Source organism: Rattus norvegicus, chromosome 3 (assembly GCF_036323735.1).
Source record: "Rattus norvegicus strain BN/NHsdMcwi chromosome 3, GRCr8, whole genome shotgun sequence".
Classification (NCBI taxonomy): domain Eukaryota; kingdom Metazoa; phylum Chordata; class Mammalia; order Rodentia; family Muridae; genus Rattus; species Rattus norvegicus.
The window spans coordinates 147,974,178-147,991,623 of record NC_086021.1 but is presented as its reverse complement, the minus strand read 5'-3'; the positions used below and the strand labels follow the sequence as shown (position 1 = coordinate 147,991,623).

Sequence of the window (17,446 nt, the reverse complement as noted above, 5' to 3'; positions counted from 1 at the left end):
AAGAACTCTCAAGAACCGGGCAATTTGTCCTTCCTCCCATCCTCAGGCGTGTGATCATCCCACAGGAATGACAGAGACCAGAAGGAGGAAAGGTGTAGCATGTGAACATGAACATGTTTTCCCATCACATCACGTACTGACACGTGTGCACATATTCCTAGGTTCCCCGCATCTCCTTTGCTTTCAGGCTGGATTCCAAGGATGCCCAATCATTACGTAGCAGCATCTTTACGTAAACAGAAGTAAACGAGAACTCGAAATACTACTAAGCATGACTAGTATGAGGTTGCTAGTTAGTAGCTCAATAGATAGCTTCTTGCTTCAAACTGTAATAATTTCGATGTGAAAGTTACTTATTTCTGATAAAAATTCCAGGGGTTGGGGATTTAGCTCAGTGGTAGAGCACTTGCCTAGGATGCGCAAGGCCCTGGGTTCGGTCCCCAGCTCTGAAAAAAAAGAACCAAAAAAAAAAAAAAAAAAAAATTCCAGGAGACATTACAATTGAATCAAATGTTTATTATTTTTTCCCCTGTGACATGGTATCATTTAGTCTTGCTAGATCTCCAAATGACACGGTTGCTGAACCTCTTTCAGCTGGCCTTGCCTGAAAACAAGAAAAATGAGAGACATTAGATGCAGATAAGGCCAACCCAGAGTAACCCCAATCATGATATGCATGATATACCCTAAGTCAATCAACAATGGGAAACAAGCAGAAACACAAACCCTCTAAGAACTATCATTACCTGAGAGTCATGGTATTTCCATCCTATCATATGGTAGATCTGATATGTGGCAGGAATGGAACCATCCTCATTGCTGTACATTTCTAAAAAGACAAACATCGTTAAATTCTGGAACAGTATCTATCTGCTCCTAATAAACACCTACTTCCAAGAGAAATGAGTTCTAGGCTAGCTGTAGGATCTGTGTGCCTCACATAACAAGGCTCAACACAGAGAAGCTGACACTATGGAAACAAGAACTGCTTGGAAACAGACACAGATAGGATCTATATTCTGAGAGAAAACGAAAATCAAAATTCCCACGAAGCCCGACAGCACCTTACTAGAAGGGAACGGCGCTGTGGAATGAACAGCACGCAGCACAAACCCTCCGTGACTGCAGGTAGAGGAGTGGGCGACTCACCTCTGTACACCGCCGCAGCTGCCAGCATTGTGTCTCGGTGCAGCAGGGCTTTTCTGTTCCAAGAACAGTTGCTCTCACCCATCCCTAAAAATAAACCACAGGCAGTCTGAGGAAGTACTGCAAACACGCCGAGCAGCTCAGCATCAAGACACGATCCACCTCATCCAACAGCACAGCCACTCAGTCTCACCGGCTTTCACATTCCTGCTGGGCCCTCACTGACTGGAGCAGAGCTGTTTGAATCCTCTGCACTACCAAGTCAAGGAAAGTTAATTCTCAGCAGGGAAGCACCAGGATCCTTCCCACAACAGCCACAGTCTACAGTGAGCCGGCTCAGCAAAAGCCACCTAGGCCCTAGATGGGTCGCAAGCATTGGCAAGGGTCTTTCAAAGAATACCTCACCTTATACCCCTTTTTGCTGGCTCTCTGAAGCAGGACACTGTGACAGTGCCTCCTTCCTTCTAAGCAGCACATAAAATTACAACTGTAAACTTGGATGAGGGCTGTGGAACTCAATGACCATGCCTTCAAATTGTTTTGATATTTTACCAACAACAGATTTAAAACTTATGTGTATTTCCCCATAGAGGCACTTATTTTAGTATTTTAAAATTAATCTACAGACCTTTTCTCTTTAAAAAAAAAGATTTATTTATTATATATAAGTACACTGTAACATAATTTCCTTTTAAGTTTTTTTTTACATTCATTTATTTATTATATATAAGTACACTGTATCTGTCTTCAGACACACCAAAAGAGAGCATCAGATCTCATTACAGATGGTTGGGAGCCACCATGTGGTTGCTGGGATTTGAACTCAGGACCTCTGGAAGAGCAGTCAGTGCTCTTAACCACTGAGCCATCTCTCTAGCCCCAACCTTTTCTTTAAGTCGATGGTAAGAGGCTATTTACTGAAAATTTCTATTGTATAGCTAGAGAGATAGCTAGGAGGTACAGTCTTTGCCTAATGAGGGCAAGAGGCTGGGGATATGTATGAATGGATACAGTGCTTGCTACACAACCACGAACTCCAGCTCACACATAAAGAGCAGGTGTGGTGGTATCTGCTGTAATCCTTATGCTGGGAAGGGAGACAAGGGAATCCTGAGGGCAGCTAGTCTAGCAAATTAGTGACTCCAGGCTCAGTGACAAAGGAAAACAGAGGGAGCAAGAGACAATGATCTCTGGCAACCACGTATACACATATAGAGGCTGCACATGCAACTCATATGCACACAGAAGCACACACCCCTACACACACACACACACAGAGAGAGAGAGAGAGAGAGAGAGAGAGAGAGAGAGAGAGAGAGAGAGAGAGAGATGTGCGCCTGGGTTCAATTCCCAGTACTATAAAAAATAAAAACAAATTAATGTAATATCAAATTAATGTTACCTATTTTTCTTTACATGTACATTTTAAAATATTTGAGAAGGCTATGTTTAAGATCATTCTACAAAAGAACTAAAGGAAATTTTACAAAGTTGTAATTATTCTTAATATTAAAATTTATTACATGAGCAAGTGTCTACTACTTCTACTAGTCAAGAAATGATCATTTCTTCAATAGTTTAAAACAGTAATCTATTTTTAGATTTTTATTTAAATAAAATTTATATTTTTATTGTATTGGTTTTATTAAAAGCAGCCAACAAGGAGGCTGGAGAGCTGCCTCAGTTATGTGCACACACCACTCTTGCTAAGGATCTGAGTTTGGTTCCCAGAATACACCAGGCAGTGCCCAAGTCTGTAACTCCAGCTCCAGGAATCCGGCCCTCTTCTGGCTTCTAAGGGCACTACTTCAATAGGAATGACACTCATTCTATTAATAAACCCAGTGTCCCATATTTTGTGAGTTTAATGGTCTTAATTCATAGATCATTAATAGTCACAAACTACTAAGCTAAGTTAATTAAAAACACATGACTGGGTAAGGTGATGCACATTTAAAATCCCAGCACTTAGGAAAGAGAGCCAGGCAGACTGTCATTTCAGGGTCATCCTCAGAGTCATTCTCAGCTGTGTGAGACCCAGGTTCAAGTACAGAACAAATAAAAAACCTCTAACCCATCAACCAACCAAAACAAAAAATACTGGGGACCAGAGCAGTGGCCAAGTGGTTAGGCACACATGCCGCTCTTCAGAGGACCTGAGTTCAACTCGCAGCATCTGCATCAGAGGCTGGTAACTTCTGGTAACTCCAGTTCCAGAGGATCCACTGCCCTCTGTGGGTATCCACATGTGTGCCATATGCTCTTAGAGACATACATATTAAATAAAAACTAACAAATCCCACTATATACCCATCTTAAAAATATTCTCCCACATGGTGAACATGAATCACATAGCATCGAAGTAAGGCAGGGTTCACACTGCGGCAGTCTCTTACCAACGATGGATACAAAACTTAGTTTCTGCTCAACGTCCCACTGCCCTGGCTTCATTCCAAATCACATGCAGCAAATACAAAGACAACCCCCAACGCACTAGACATCGCCAAACAACTGTTACTTACATATTCTAAGTAAGACTCTTAGGCATATGCCATCTCTGTGAGTCTGACCCAGCTGGGTTATAGAGCACCGATACACGCATCAACAGTAACTCTCTTGCCACCGGAGTCCACTGTCCCCTCAGAAACACACACTGCTGTCCAGAACTTCCTCTTTCCTTGTGAAGTACCACAGAGAGAGAGAGAACCTCGACTCTGATTGCAACCTTACATAACTTAGGATAAGCATGATTCAACCTTAGCGGACTCAGTTTTTCACCTTTAAAATGGAATATCTTGTAGTTCATTGTGGGGAAGCTTTACTGACAACCATCTAGGAAAGATGTCTGTAATGGCAACTCAACCAGGACTTGGGAGAACAGACACTGCCTGGCAATGGTTTTAAGATTCTCAGTGATTTTACATTTGATCTTGGCCAAATGCTGAGGAGAGATTTCTCATAGAGGTGTTTTGTTTTGGTTTCTCAAGAAGAAAGGATTTCTTTATGTAGCCTTGGCTGTGTTGGAACTAGCTCTGAAGAGCAGACTGGCCTCGAACTCACACAGATCCACCTGCCTCTGCCTCCAGGGTGCTGGCGATGAAGGTGTGAGCCACCACTGCCCGGCTTTCTCACAGTGTTTTTAAGGTTAAATTCAAATGCTTATTAAAAACAAACTTTAATGTGGATTACTGAAACAATGCTGAGCATTGCCTTTAAAAAAAACCTGAACTTACCTTAAAACCACTGTGAAAGCCTTGAAAATGTCTCATGCATTCATCAGTTGATATGAAACTTGTTTGTAAAATTAGGTCAACCTTCTCCATTTTTTTCTGTGAATTAATAATAACGGTAGCTAAAATGAGATACACCTCAACCATCAGAAAACAAACACAACAGAGATAGGGAATACAATCGCTAACTGGAGGACGCCACCTTCCAGTTGGCACAGGAGCACCCCAGCAAACACCCGCACGCCTCCACCTCCCACCACCCTCGGACTTTTCCCACTGGGTAAATAGTGGAGACTTCAGGATATGAACTAAGCTGCCTGTCTCCATTACAACTTGGACAAGTCCCTTTCTTCTCTGTGCCTCAGTTTCCTCATACACCAGGGCAGACTGGCCATGCTACTTCCTGTCTTACCCTCCTATAAATCATGCCTAACAAACAGGCAAACAATGTACCTTCTACTACACTTGAATCTGAGTCATCCCTGGGGAAAATTCTCCCAAGACAAGCTAGAAGGCTCATCTGAGAAAATCTAGAAGCTTCTGATCTTCTATGGTTCCCCATTATCTGCCTATTCTATACACTTAGGCAGCATTATTACCACATTCCCCCAACACAAGAGTAGGACATACATAACCTCTCATATCTCCCGCCCATGACTGTATACACACTCTTCTTGGTGCAACCCTCAAACTCTCCCTACCCTTCATCCTGGAAAACTCACTTTAGCTCACCTAGGTTCTGCATTTTCTATAAGACTCTTAAGCAGATTTAAAGTCAATTCCTTGTGTTTCTCTCATTTTAAGTAGAGGTGTGTCTGTCTAGCTTGGGAGTCTTTTCATCTAGAATATTAGCAACTTGAGATGAGAAACTACAGATCTCCACCACTAGCTAAGGACTCAATAAACAGTCAGTGAATAAATATAAAAGCCATCAGTTAATGCTTCTGTTTAAACAAATAACATTTTTACAAATTATCTTTATATGATTCTTAAGTCACCTACAGATAAAAGACATCAAAAACATGACTTTTGTAAAAGGCCTGACAGTAGAGGTAAGAGATCTCTCTAAAGGGTAAGCATTCAGAACAGTTCCTCAAACTGTCAGACCTACTTAAAGCCCAGGGGGCAGGCATTACTAATAGGGAAGGGGCCCCAAAAAGGTTCTAAAACCTGATCTAGAAAGTGGTTAAAATGCAAGCATTGATTTACCGGAAGACCATGTGTGGTGGTTTGAAGAGAATGGCCCCCATAACCATAACTGAATCCTTTGTCCCTAGTTAGTGGAACTATCAGGGAAGGATTAGGAGACATGGCCTTATTGGAGTAGGTGTGGCTTTGAGGTTTCAAAAGTCCATGCTAAGCCTTTCCCTACCTGCCTGCCAATAGATCAGAATGTAAGATCCCAGCCCCATGTGCCATGCTGTCCTGCCTGCCACCAAGCTTCCTACCATGATGATAATGGACTAGGCCTCAAAAACTTCCACTTAAATGTATTCTTTTATAGCAGTTGCCTGGTCAGTTGGTGTCTCTTCACAGCAACATAACTAAGACACCATGTGTCTCACACCTGCCTTCTTGCACCTTCAGATTGAAGCATTTCTCAATCCTCACCAGAGAAGCTTCTTTTTGTCATAGATGACAGTCAACACTGAGAGCCACAAATGGCCATGGTGCAGAGAAGTAGAGACTGCAGAATGCTCAGTTCTAAATGGAACACACACACACACACACACACACACACACACACACACACACACACACACACTGAACCCCCTGTGTCAAAGGCTCAGGGATCATCAGACAGAATATAGGAGCCAGCAGGAAATGACAGGGAGGAGACAGTGTCTTCTGGACGTAGCAGGACAGCTGCACATGTAAACCAGTGTGGTAGCATCACCTGGAATTCCCCAGCCAAATCAAGTCCCAGCATGGAAAGTGGAGCTGGGCAGTGTTCCACCCCTGCCTGAGGAGCGATTAGCCACTGTTAGCTGGGAGAGGAAGGGTCAGTTTTCTCCAAGAGTGTAGTCATGATAAGTTAGCTACATTCCAGCAGGCTACAGATCCAAGCAGCACAAACTGACGTTGAGGGCGTGGGAGAGGGCAGAGACATAAAACTGGGTGGAAGGGAAGGCGGATGGGTCTTAAAAGAATTTGGAGCGAGTGAATATGATCAAAAACTTATTTTATGAAATTCTGAAAGAAACAACAAAAAACATTTTTAAAAACCACAAGCAGTTATAACACTAAAGCGTTAACAAAAAGGCTAATCTCACTATTTGAAAGATGCAACTATATATTTTAGTATAAATACATACATACATACATATATATACACACATATATACACACACATATATACATATATACATACATATATACTACATTAATGTATAGAATAAAACTGTGGATTCAAGTAACTAATCCTAGGTTTAGCATGACTACAGACAAGGTACTTATGCCTTTGATGAGTTCACCTGTAAATCAAGACATTAGAAAACCTTGTGCCAGATACAATACAGCACTCAGGAAGCAGAGACACGCAGATAGTAAGTCTGAGGTAAGCCTGCAATCCAAAGCAAGATCAAGGCTAGCTTGAGGGTGCAAAGGCAGATCCTGTATCGAAAAATCAGAGGCTGGAGATGTAGCTCAGTGGCAAAGCACTTGGATTATATGTGCAAGGCTAAAGTTTTTGATCCCTAGAAAAACAACCCACACATGGAAAGAAAAAGAATAGCCCAGAGAACTGCAGAGTAATTACTGTATTTTTAAATCAGTGGGCAGTAACCTTTTCCAACTGATAGATCTAATTTCTTGTCTCTTTCTATTTTCTTTCTTGAAATGAATCATGAGTACAGCATTTATTATAGACTAGTAGAAAATAAACACTGTATTCAAAGAATTATTGTTGGAGCCTAAATGAGAAATTATAATTTCATTACCATATCTTAAGCTTTTACATAAAAGGGCTCCATGTTTCTGAGTCTGTTTAGTACTTGGGGACATTTCAAAAAATGTTTGCTGTGCTTTATTATCTTTATCATCTTGAGTGTGCACCAGTAGCCTACCAATCCTGTTTCTCATGATGCAAAGGGACCACAGTGATTAGTTTTTGTCTATGTGTATCTTCCTATGTTAATAGGACAGTGTAACTGCACTCTCAGAAGAGTGGTAAACACGTGGAACAAGAAACAGGCCAGACCCTTACCACTAACAGACAACTACAGCAAGCAATGAGAGTCGGGTAAGACGCCAGGGCACAAGACAAACGCTTGGCACCTAAGTCAGCCACTCAGACTCAAGGGTTCTCTTTAGCCCTAATGCTTCTTACTCAACATAAAAGCAGTTACCAAGAGGAACACTGGGAAGAAAAAAGTACAAAAATGTTTGTAAAAACCATAAATCTATAAATGTAAGAACAGGCAAGCAATTACATAAATTTCATTATTTCAAAATGTATTATAAATTTTCAGAAACAGATGAAGGCTTCCTTACAGGCAAGCATAATTCTATTTCATAGACGCCCCCCCCCAACTTTAACTCCTCTAGCCATCAAAATTGCCCATGCTATTAGTGAAGAGTGTGTGTGTGTGTGTGTGTGTGTGTGTGTGTGTGTGTGTGTGTGTGTACAAGCCGTTCACAAAGTCTCACAAAGGAGGACAGCTGTAATTTCTCCATGGCAGGTGTTTCTTCCTGAATAAGTCACACTTTTTCAAAGCCGAGAGGCGGGAGCTGCATCCCTGCTGTCCCTCAGGGTGTCTGCCTGGTCGTGATTTGCTCTGCCTGTGAGACACCCTCACCCTGTAGCGGATAGCTCCCCCTGCTGTAACTTCTGCTGCTGCTTGCTGGCAGATCTCAGCCTAAGCAGCCCCTCCTTTGAAGGTCTGGCACTGGCCGGTTTTCCTGTGCACCTCTCACTCTGAGGGGACAGGTTTCAGTAAGTGTTAGTGTCCATCAAGTTCCACTCTCTACCTCACCTCCAATGAGCTTCGTCCTCCCCTCCGCCCCTGTATGTGTGAGATGTCCCCGACAGAGTTTGTAACTTTAACCCCTTTACTTTCAAGTCACCCACCAAGCATCTCATTTTCCGAGTGCATCACCCAGCCCTTTCAGCATTACTGAGTACTTCAGCTGTAATCATTTCCTGACTGTGTGGAGACCGCTTAGGTACAGCAACGTTCATCCAACTTCCCAGCTCACGTTTGCCTTCCACTTCACCATTTCAATTATATTTGTAGAGTGATCTTAGAAATAGCAGGACACCAACCCAAACTGACCCAACTTCCTGTTGCTGCCAATCAGGTAAGTCTGATTGACTTTAGTGAACCCTTCAAACTCTGTAACTTCCCCTAGTCATTCACCTTTCTCTCCAGTGACTATGTCAGTGCTTCTACACAATTCTCAGACTAAGAATCTCCACACAGCATTACTTCCTCTGTATCAAGGCAAAGAGCCCCATAAGCAGGATCTTCTTGCTATCAAACACAAACACCTAAGTGCACTAACTATCCTCCCGTCATCAACATATCTGCCTCCACATTCCCCAGTCAGCTCTGCTGCAGTGATGTGGGAGACTCAAACTACTACAGCAGGCAAGAGGCTCATGAATGGGGCCAAATTTTTAAGATGACATTCACCAAATGCAAATTTGACAAAGGTCATTGAATAAGTCACAGATTAGGATAGAGAAGAGAAGAAGAAATGCCACACCCTAGAGGAGCTTTACCAGATGAAGCAGACTAAAGAATGTGTTCTCACGGTGGGCGGGCATGACCATGAAGAGGTAAATCAAGAGCTCTCTATTGATACCAGGACCACCCCGCAGGTTGGTGTGTACCAGGACACTAAGACTAGACCTTGAACACAAGGCATTTGTAGGGACTTTTGAAGGTCTAGGTGACCAGCCTGATGAGCTACATAATGTAACTTTCAAAGCCAAGCTAAAGCTCTGGATCTGAACTAATGATAAGGGCCTTCCCCAATTCTGAACAAGAGACCGCAAACATGTATGTAGGAAAAATGTACTACAACACATTAATGTGAGTAGATCATGCCTTTAACCCAAGCTAAGGCAATGCAGAGTTCAAGGTCAGCCTGGGCCAAACCATGAGACACAGTCTCACAAAAGCAAATGAATTTGGGAAATCAATATATTTTGGTACTGGAGATCAAACCTCGGGAATGGAAAACAACATTAATAGGGTCTGTTACTGTTTAAACATGGAACCCACCATCACCACCTCCACTGCCAGCACGAAAAGGCTCATGTGTTTGAAATATTGGTCCCCAGTTGGTGGCACTGCTTTGGAAGATTGTGGAAGAGGTGAGTTCTTGAGGAAGGAAGTGAGTAACTGGGATGCTAAGCCTTGAGCATCACAGCCTGGCTCTGTGTCACTGTGGCCTCCTGCTGTGGTCTCTCCAACTGCCTCTTTCTCCTGTCACAGTGCCTTCCCTGCCACGGCAGACTGTACACCCTGAACCCTGAGCCAACAGAGGCCTTTCCCTTAGTTGTTTCCGTAAGGTATTTGGTCATAAAGACAAAAGTAAGTAATCTGGGGACTTTAAGGTTTTGTGTTGAATATGACCCTCACTTCCCACAGTCCCATCACTCAAGTCTCCATCTTACTTTCCTCTGACAAATGCCTTTCTTCAGTTCTGGCTATGTTCTCTTGCAAAAAGGCTTTTGCATATGCTGTCCTCTGTGCCTGAGACACTTCCCTCATCTTTTCATCTGGTTAACTCATCTCTATTTCTTTAGAACATGGCTCAACACAGGGACCCCAGTGGAGGAGTTAGAAAAGGACTGAAGGAGCTGAAGGGGTTTGCAACCCCATAGGAAGAACAACAATATCAACCAACCAGATCCCCCGAGCTCCCAGGGACTAAACCACCAATCAAAGAGTACACATGGACAGACCTATGGCTCTAGCCGCATACATAGCAGGGAATGGTCTTGTCGGCCATCAATGGGAGAAGAGGCCCTTGGTCCTGTGAAGGCTCATTTCCCCAGTGGAGAGGAATGCCAGGGTGGTGAAGTAAAGTGGAAAGGGAGGAACTTCATAGAAGCAGAGGGAGGAGGGAAGGAAGAGGGGAGAACCAGGAAAGGGGATAACATTTGAAATGTAAATATATAAAACATACAATTAAAAATGAAAAAAAAGACATAAGGGAAAAAAAAGACCATGGCTCAAATACCATGTTTTCAAATATAATTTCTTTAATCTCCCAGACCAGATCTACTCTCAACTAAATCCTCAACCCTAAACTCATCAAATTATCTAAGGACTGTAATATTTTAAATGTGTGTGTGTGTGAATGTGTGCGTGCGCGTGTGTGCACATACTTAGACCTCAAGTATAAACTGTTGCTACCGGAAACCCCTGGATTATTGACAAATGTACCTAAAACAAGATCTTCCTATATTATCCCAGAAGCAGACATAGTGCTAACAAGCCTCGATCTTATAGCGCTAACCACAACTGATTTAACTCTCCTTTGTGCCATCTGCCTGCTGTCTACCTCCTTCTACATTGTACACCATAGCTCTAATGACAGTGTGCTTTCTCAGCAGAAACAGACCCCTAGTGCTTAGCCTATCACTGTCCTAGAGTACACTGTTAAAATGCCTCTCAAATAGTCTGCAAATTCTTTAAAATGCCTTACCTTTTAAATCTTCCATCAATTCAAACATTCCAGGATAGTTAACTTGAATTTCATCAGTATCCTATTTTTTAAAGAAAAATGTATTATGTGACAATCACGAAAGACAATCAAAAATTAAGCTAAAGAGCTGTTAACTATTTCCCAGCACTCTTGAGGTAGGCAGGAAATTTCACTATCAAGTACTTAGCAATAATAGGCAAGTGCCTACCTCTGAGGTCTATCTCCAACCCCAAGAACTGCCTTGTTTTTAATACTTTTCACAAATGTTATCTTCTAAAAATCTAGCAACTGTACTAATTTCTACATTGAAAAGAAAATAGAGTAACTCTGTTTTATGTTGGAATGGTTACTTTTATTTTCTTACTATGTAGCCTAGAATGCTGTGGAATTCACTGGTTGGCCTCAAAATAAAAAATCGTCTCACCTCTGCTACTGCTGAGATTAAAGGCTTTTACCACAATGAGTGGCTTCTTGTTTTTTGTAAAATATCCCCCAAAGAGGTGTACCATTTGTGGTATTACAAGACCAAGTCAGGCATGCTCCTATTCAATCTCCCACCTCCAAACATCCATTTAACATACTGAGATATAGGATATATCAGGTATTAAACTGGGAAGAAAAAACACTACATTTCTAATCATCACCTTGACACAATGGAGAGTCACCTGGGAAGAGAACTCAATGAGGGACCATTCTATCAGGGCTGTCTTGATATGGGAAGACCTGACCCACCGTGGGCAGCACTACTCCCTGGGGATTGGAGACGGGGTTGTACAGGCATGAGAAAAGTTTTTTGTTTTTTTTGTTTGTTTGTTTGGGTTTTTTTTTTTTTTTTTTTTTTTTTTGAGCTGAGGACTGAACCCAGGGCCTTGCGCTTGCTAGGCAAGTGCTCTACCACTGAGCTAAATCCTCAACCCCATGAGAAAAGTTTTAAACACTTAAGAAGTGAGCTGGGTAATGAGCATACATGCTTCTACATGACTGTATTGCTTCAAGTTCCTGTCTTGGGTAGAAGAATAAAGTATCGAATGTCACGAGGAGCCTTTCTACTTCAAACTTGCTCTATCGCTTCTCCCTATGCATAGATTGTATTGTTCCTTTCTATTATTGGAAATATGCATGTATTGGAATGTGTGCACATGGGGGGAGGAGATCATATTTTATAACAGGACTGGGAATTGAACTAAAGATCCTCACACACGCTACGTAAAGGTTCTACCACTGAGCTGTATTGCCAGCCTTGTGTGTGCTAAGCAGTGTCTATTAAAATGGATAGTGACCATTTAATCTCTGCACTTTTTACATTAATGAACCATTAAAGAGACCCTTGTTCAGACACAGCAGTACAGGTTTATGACCCCGTAAGTCTGTGATGCTGAGGCAAGTCCACAGGTTCAAGGTGTCACTGAGCTACAGTGTGAGTTCAAGGCCAGCCTGAGCAGTTAAGTAGAGCTTCTCTCAAAATAAAAAGTAAAATAATGTATGGTAGAGTGGTTCACTGTTAATCCCAGCCTTCAGAGAGGCAGGCAGATCTCTGAGTTCAAGGTCAGCCTGGTCTACACAGTGAGTTCCACTATAGTCGCATAATAATCCACTCCACACCTTTTGTGTTATCCCTTCCTACGCCCCGTCTGCATAGTTTAGAGGTTCTTATCTTCCCAGTAATTATTTTTTTCACCTCAATTATAGGTTTGTAACAATATGGTGGGTAATTCTTGAAATGAGAGTAGACTTGCAATTGTTATTATTATCATTGTTTACCGTAAATAAAAGAATATTAAAATTAAAACTTTAAACCAGTGGCTTCTGGCTAGTCACACCAGATCTCAAGATCTGATGAAAATCCCTGACACTCTGCTCTACATAACAACAACAACTATAACAACAACAACTACAACAACAACAACAAATGATTTTGTGCACAGGTTCCGGTGTATCAGACACTAAATTCTATGGGGCCCACTACACACTGAAGAACACTATATGAGAATGGCTTTTGTTGGCTGCTACACCCAAAGTACTAGAACAGCACCACAGCCCAGAACTCAATAAACGTCTGCTGCAAGACTGAATCCATGATGAGGATGAGGAAGATATTTATTCAGAGAGAGAAATGAAGCCGTGACATTTTCCTGTTAGTGAACACAATGTGGGTACTAAGATGGAGAGCACATATCTGTACTACTTTAGAAAACACAGCTAAGAATGGGAACTCCAGAACCATATACATACATATATAAATACGCAGACACACAATGCTAAAGTAGTTCATTAAAAAAAGAATGAAAATGCAGAGAATTCACAATAACAAGTAGTACGGACTATTTTTAGTTTAGCAGAATAAGTTCTAGCACAATATTTGTGTTAATAGTGTTTGTTTTCTGCTTTTCGAGACAGGGTGACTCTGTGCAGCCTTGGCTATACTGGAACACTCTGTAGGCCAGGCCAGCCCAGAACTAGGAGATCCAGCAGTCTCTCTCTACCTCCCACGAGATGGGACTAAAAGTGTGAGCCACCCCAAATACCAAAGACTAAAATTTTGAGAAATCCTGTTCTCCAAAGAAAACTAAGATTTGCGGGATTAAAGCCAAATGAGGTTTTTTTTTTTTCCCCAGTCTATCTGTAGTTTTACATTTATAATTAAAATTATTTGAGTTACTTATATAATTAAAATATCTTTAAAATATAATTACCCCCTCAATGCATAATTTCTTATATGTTGGTTCTTCAACATGAAGCTATGTTCTCCAATTTTCAGATGTTCGATATTTCAAAACCATGTTTTTATTGGTTTAGATAATGTAAACGTTTATTAAGAGTCAACCTAGACTCAAGAGAGAAGTCTCAGGACTGTGTCCAGCCCTTACCTTGAAGAAGCCTTGCCTAGTCTCCCAGCCCGCCCTTTCTTCCCTTCTCTGGAGGCTTTTTTTTTTTTTAAAGATTAGGCTTTCTGCCAGTTTACCCCCTTGCTTTCTTTCTCTCATTACACAAGATATACATAATTTTTGGTTGGTTGATTTCACAGTAAGTTCACTAAGTAGCTATTTTAACTGTAAGCCCATCTATCATCCCTAACTATGCACCTAGAGGCTGTCTTCAAGGAACTCCAGTGGCTGCCAATCACGTTGACACATTTCTGCATCTGAAGGGGCTGGAAAGCACAGCCAATCTATTCAACTCATCTGAGGAGAGGAATGGGTTCTATAGAATGACTGTGATGGGAGAGAGGTGGAAGGGAGAGACCCTTTGGGAAATCTATTCTTAGAAAGTGTTAGAAGTAGGATGAGGAAAGAGAAAAGCAGGTCATGGCACTCACTCTTTGGCCATTTAACATCAAGGGTCACCCAAGGTGAAACGCATTTACATTTCTTATAGAAATGCTGAGAGAAATGAAGTATCCTTCTCAAATTCCCGTCGGTAATACAGGGACGGGGCAAAGATTTAAGTTATAGTCACTAAAGCCAGGTGTGCGTGCCTGTAATCAAAGTACACTGAGTTCAGAAAGGAGCAGCACCTCAAAGTCACAGTGACTTCCACACTGGCCTGTGCACATAAAACACCAAGTCTAAAAACACCTCCCCAAAATAAGGTAAGCCATATGCAGTGCTTGACCCAGTCTGTGCAGAATCTACTTCTCTTCTGCACTTATTTCATATGGATCCTCTTTATAAAACTCTCCACTCTGTTTGAAATAGAACAAATTCTACCTCAACTAAGCCTAGACCTAGAGAACATCGTCATTTGTGTCTGCTTGAATTGATAGTTGGTGGTAGGGAGAGTATTACAAATGTCCCTATCATAGAAACATTTTGTCACATTTGTAGTGGTCTTAACCCAAATTACATCTAATTTGGATTTGAAGATTCTAACGGAGTAGTATTTTTATAAAGTTTCCTGCAGAGAGGATGGCAAGGTGGCACAGCAGGTAACGGCACTGAGTTCAGTCCTGGAAGCCCACACAGTAGGAGAGAACTGACTGCCAAAAGCTGCCCTCTGACCTCTACACATAGACCATGGCGTACCTTCCTCCCTCACAAAATAAATACATATAAAAGAAGTCATCTCTTCATAAATTCCAGTACATTTTTTGGAGTGACTTATTCTGGAATCTAAAAGTTTATATTACTGACCTCAGATTGTGTTTATGCACACTAAAGATAATAAATCATTCTCACCCACCCCCCAAAAGAAGAAAAACAAATGTGAGGAAATTGCCCCAAGCATTCCAGAACACTATTAATATATGCTGGTTTTTTTTTTAAGTTTTTTTTGTTTTTTTTTTTTAAGCAATGTAGTAAGTAAGTTACTTGTGGGCTACTTAGTTCTCCTGAAACTCACCACAGTCAGAGTGTTGAAGCCAGCTCTTCCCAGCAGATGCCCTAGGTCATTGACAGCAGTGAAAGGAGAAATGTGTGGGGAAAAGCCTCCTTCCCTTTCTGTCTCTGCTAACTGTAGTGAACACCGGAGTTCATAGAGCGTGTCACCTCCAAACATTGCACCAACAAACACTCCATCTGGTTTTAAGACATAATGAATCTGCAATAAATATAACAAAACTATTCAAATTTTATAGACAGAAACATCAAAAGAATAAATATATTTTATGACTATCAATCTTATTTTGCCAAATTAATCAGAAAGTAAATATCAGACAAGAAATCCTAGAGTCACTGCTGTATGATGTATGTATGTATGCTGTATAGTAACGGCAAAGACAGACAATTCACTCACTAATGATACAAGTATCTGTAAGACGGATGCTGGGCCCTGCGTGCCTCCCTCCAGCTGCTCTCCCCGAGTCCCACTAAGACACGACATCATCTACCACCATCTACACTCTCTGCTCACTGATAAAAACCAATCTATAAGCATTGATCTAACACTTACTGAGCGTATGCAAAGGGCAGATACTATGTAAACAAGAACAGGTTCACAGGCAATAAAAGGAGAGAGAGAGTTCATATAGTGCATGCTGGGTGACACCAATTTGTCTTACATGGTAATTAAATCTCTCAGAAACATACTAGAAGCGTCTCTACAACAGCTGCTCTTAAAGTTCCCGAGGAGTGCCACCCAATGCAAGTCAGAGCCAAGGACACCCAGGCCACAGGACATTAAAATACTTGGTTTCACTCCATTCTGTCAGACTTATGAACAATGCAAACAGAAACATTTGTCAATCTGTGATAATAAACTATCTCAGAACAGACCAACGAAAGCCTTCTCACCTGTTCAAGTGCTCTAGGGAGGTCATTCACCCAGTGCAAACTAAAATATAAACACATATCTGTTTAATCTTAGTGTAATTATCAGTAGGATAAACCAAAAAAGGTACTAAACTGAAATCTGAAATTACATTGTTTTCTATATCCCACAAAAAATTCTGATCTTTTTATATTCTCCATACTTTTGCCTGGTTCAGAATGACATAGCTGGAACCAGCATACACATATTTTTGAATAATCTTTCATATGGTAATGTGTCTTTGAGTTCTTGCATTCTTTTCATGTTTTGACAGCTTATTTCTTTTTAGTGCTAAGTAATTCCAATGTCAAGATGTACCACAATTCAATACCTTAGTACTGAAAGACATCTATGCTGGATAGTTTTATGTCAACTTGACAATCTAAAATCATCTCAGAGAAGGGAGTCAATTAAGAAAATGGCTCCATATGGTCAGGCTGTATGCAAGCTTTTAGAGCATTTTCTTAATTAGTGATTAATGAGGTAAGACTCAGGGCATTACTGGTGGTACCATCCCTGGACTGGGTAGTCCTGAGTTCGATAAGAAAGCAAACTGAGGGTTGGGGATTTAGCTCAGTGGTAGAGCACTTGCCTAGCAAGCGCAAGCCCCTGGGTTCGGTCCCCAGCTCCGGGGGAAAAAAAAAAAAGAAAGCAAACTGAGCAAGCCAGGGAGAGCAAGCTAGTAAACAGCACCCTCCACGACTTCTGCATCACTTCTGCCTGTAGGTTCCTTCCCTGCTTGAGTTCCTGCCCTCATGGCTTTTGCTGATGACCTGTTGTTATATGGGACACCGAGTGAAATAAACCCTTTCCTCCCCAACCTGCTTTGGTCATGATTTTTCATCACAGCAACAGTGACCCTAACTAAGACAAAACCTTAGGTGCTCACAAGTTTTAGCAGTTATTAACACAGCTGCGGCAGTTAACAGCATTTGCTTTTGCAAAACCTGAGTTCAGTGTTTGGCACCCAAATGGTGGCCATGATCATGTGTAACTCCAATTCCAGGGGATCCTACATCTGCTTCTGGCCTCCACAGGCATAAGACATGCATGTAGTGCAAATACATACTTACAAGCAAAATACTCACATACATAGAAAGCAAGTCTAAAATATTTTTTGAAACAGTAATATATTATTCATTGTCATGTTTTTGCATGGATATAAG

The 17,446-nt window shown here is 41.5% G+C and overlaps 1 protein-coding gene across 8 annotated transcripts in view; it reads right to left on the bottom strand.

Moving 5' to 3' along the window:
* Positions 1 to 495: 495 nt before the first annotated feature.
* Ndufaf5 (NADH:ubiquinone oxidoreductase complex assembly factor 5) overlaps positions 496 to 17,446 on the bottom strand; it is a 29,517-nt gene continuing 12,566 nt past the window's right edge. For 3 of the 8 annotated variants that reach the window (NM_001126371.1, XM_063283340.1, XM_039104593.2), the window contains exons 6-11: positions 16,265 to 16,304; positions 15,375 to 15,572; positions 11,037 to 11,097; positions 1,150 to 1,233; positions 747 to 829; positions 496 to 604 (exon numbers count right to left, since the gene is read on the bottom strand). In NM_001126371.1, coding sequence (NP_001119843.1) covers positions 518 to 604; positions 747 to 829; positions 1,150 to 1,233; positions 11,037 to 11,097; positions 15,375 to 15,572; positions 16,265 to 16,304 — 553 coding nt within the window. In that variant the 3' untranslated portion in view covers positions 496 to 517. Of the gene's footprint in view, positions 605 to 746; positions 830 to 1,149; positions 1,234 to 4,379; positions 4,476 to 11,036; positions 11,098 to 15,374; positions 15,573 to 16,264; positions 16,305 to 17,446 lie in introns of those variants that run through there. The other 5 variants (XM_063283341.1, XR_005501826.2, XM_006235097.5 and 2 more) reach the window with 5 other exon arrangements.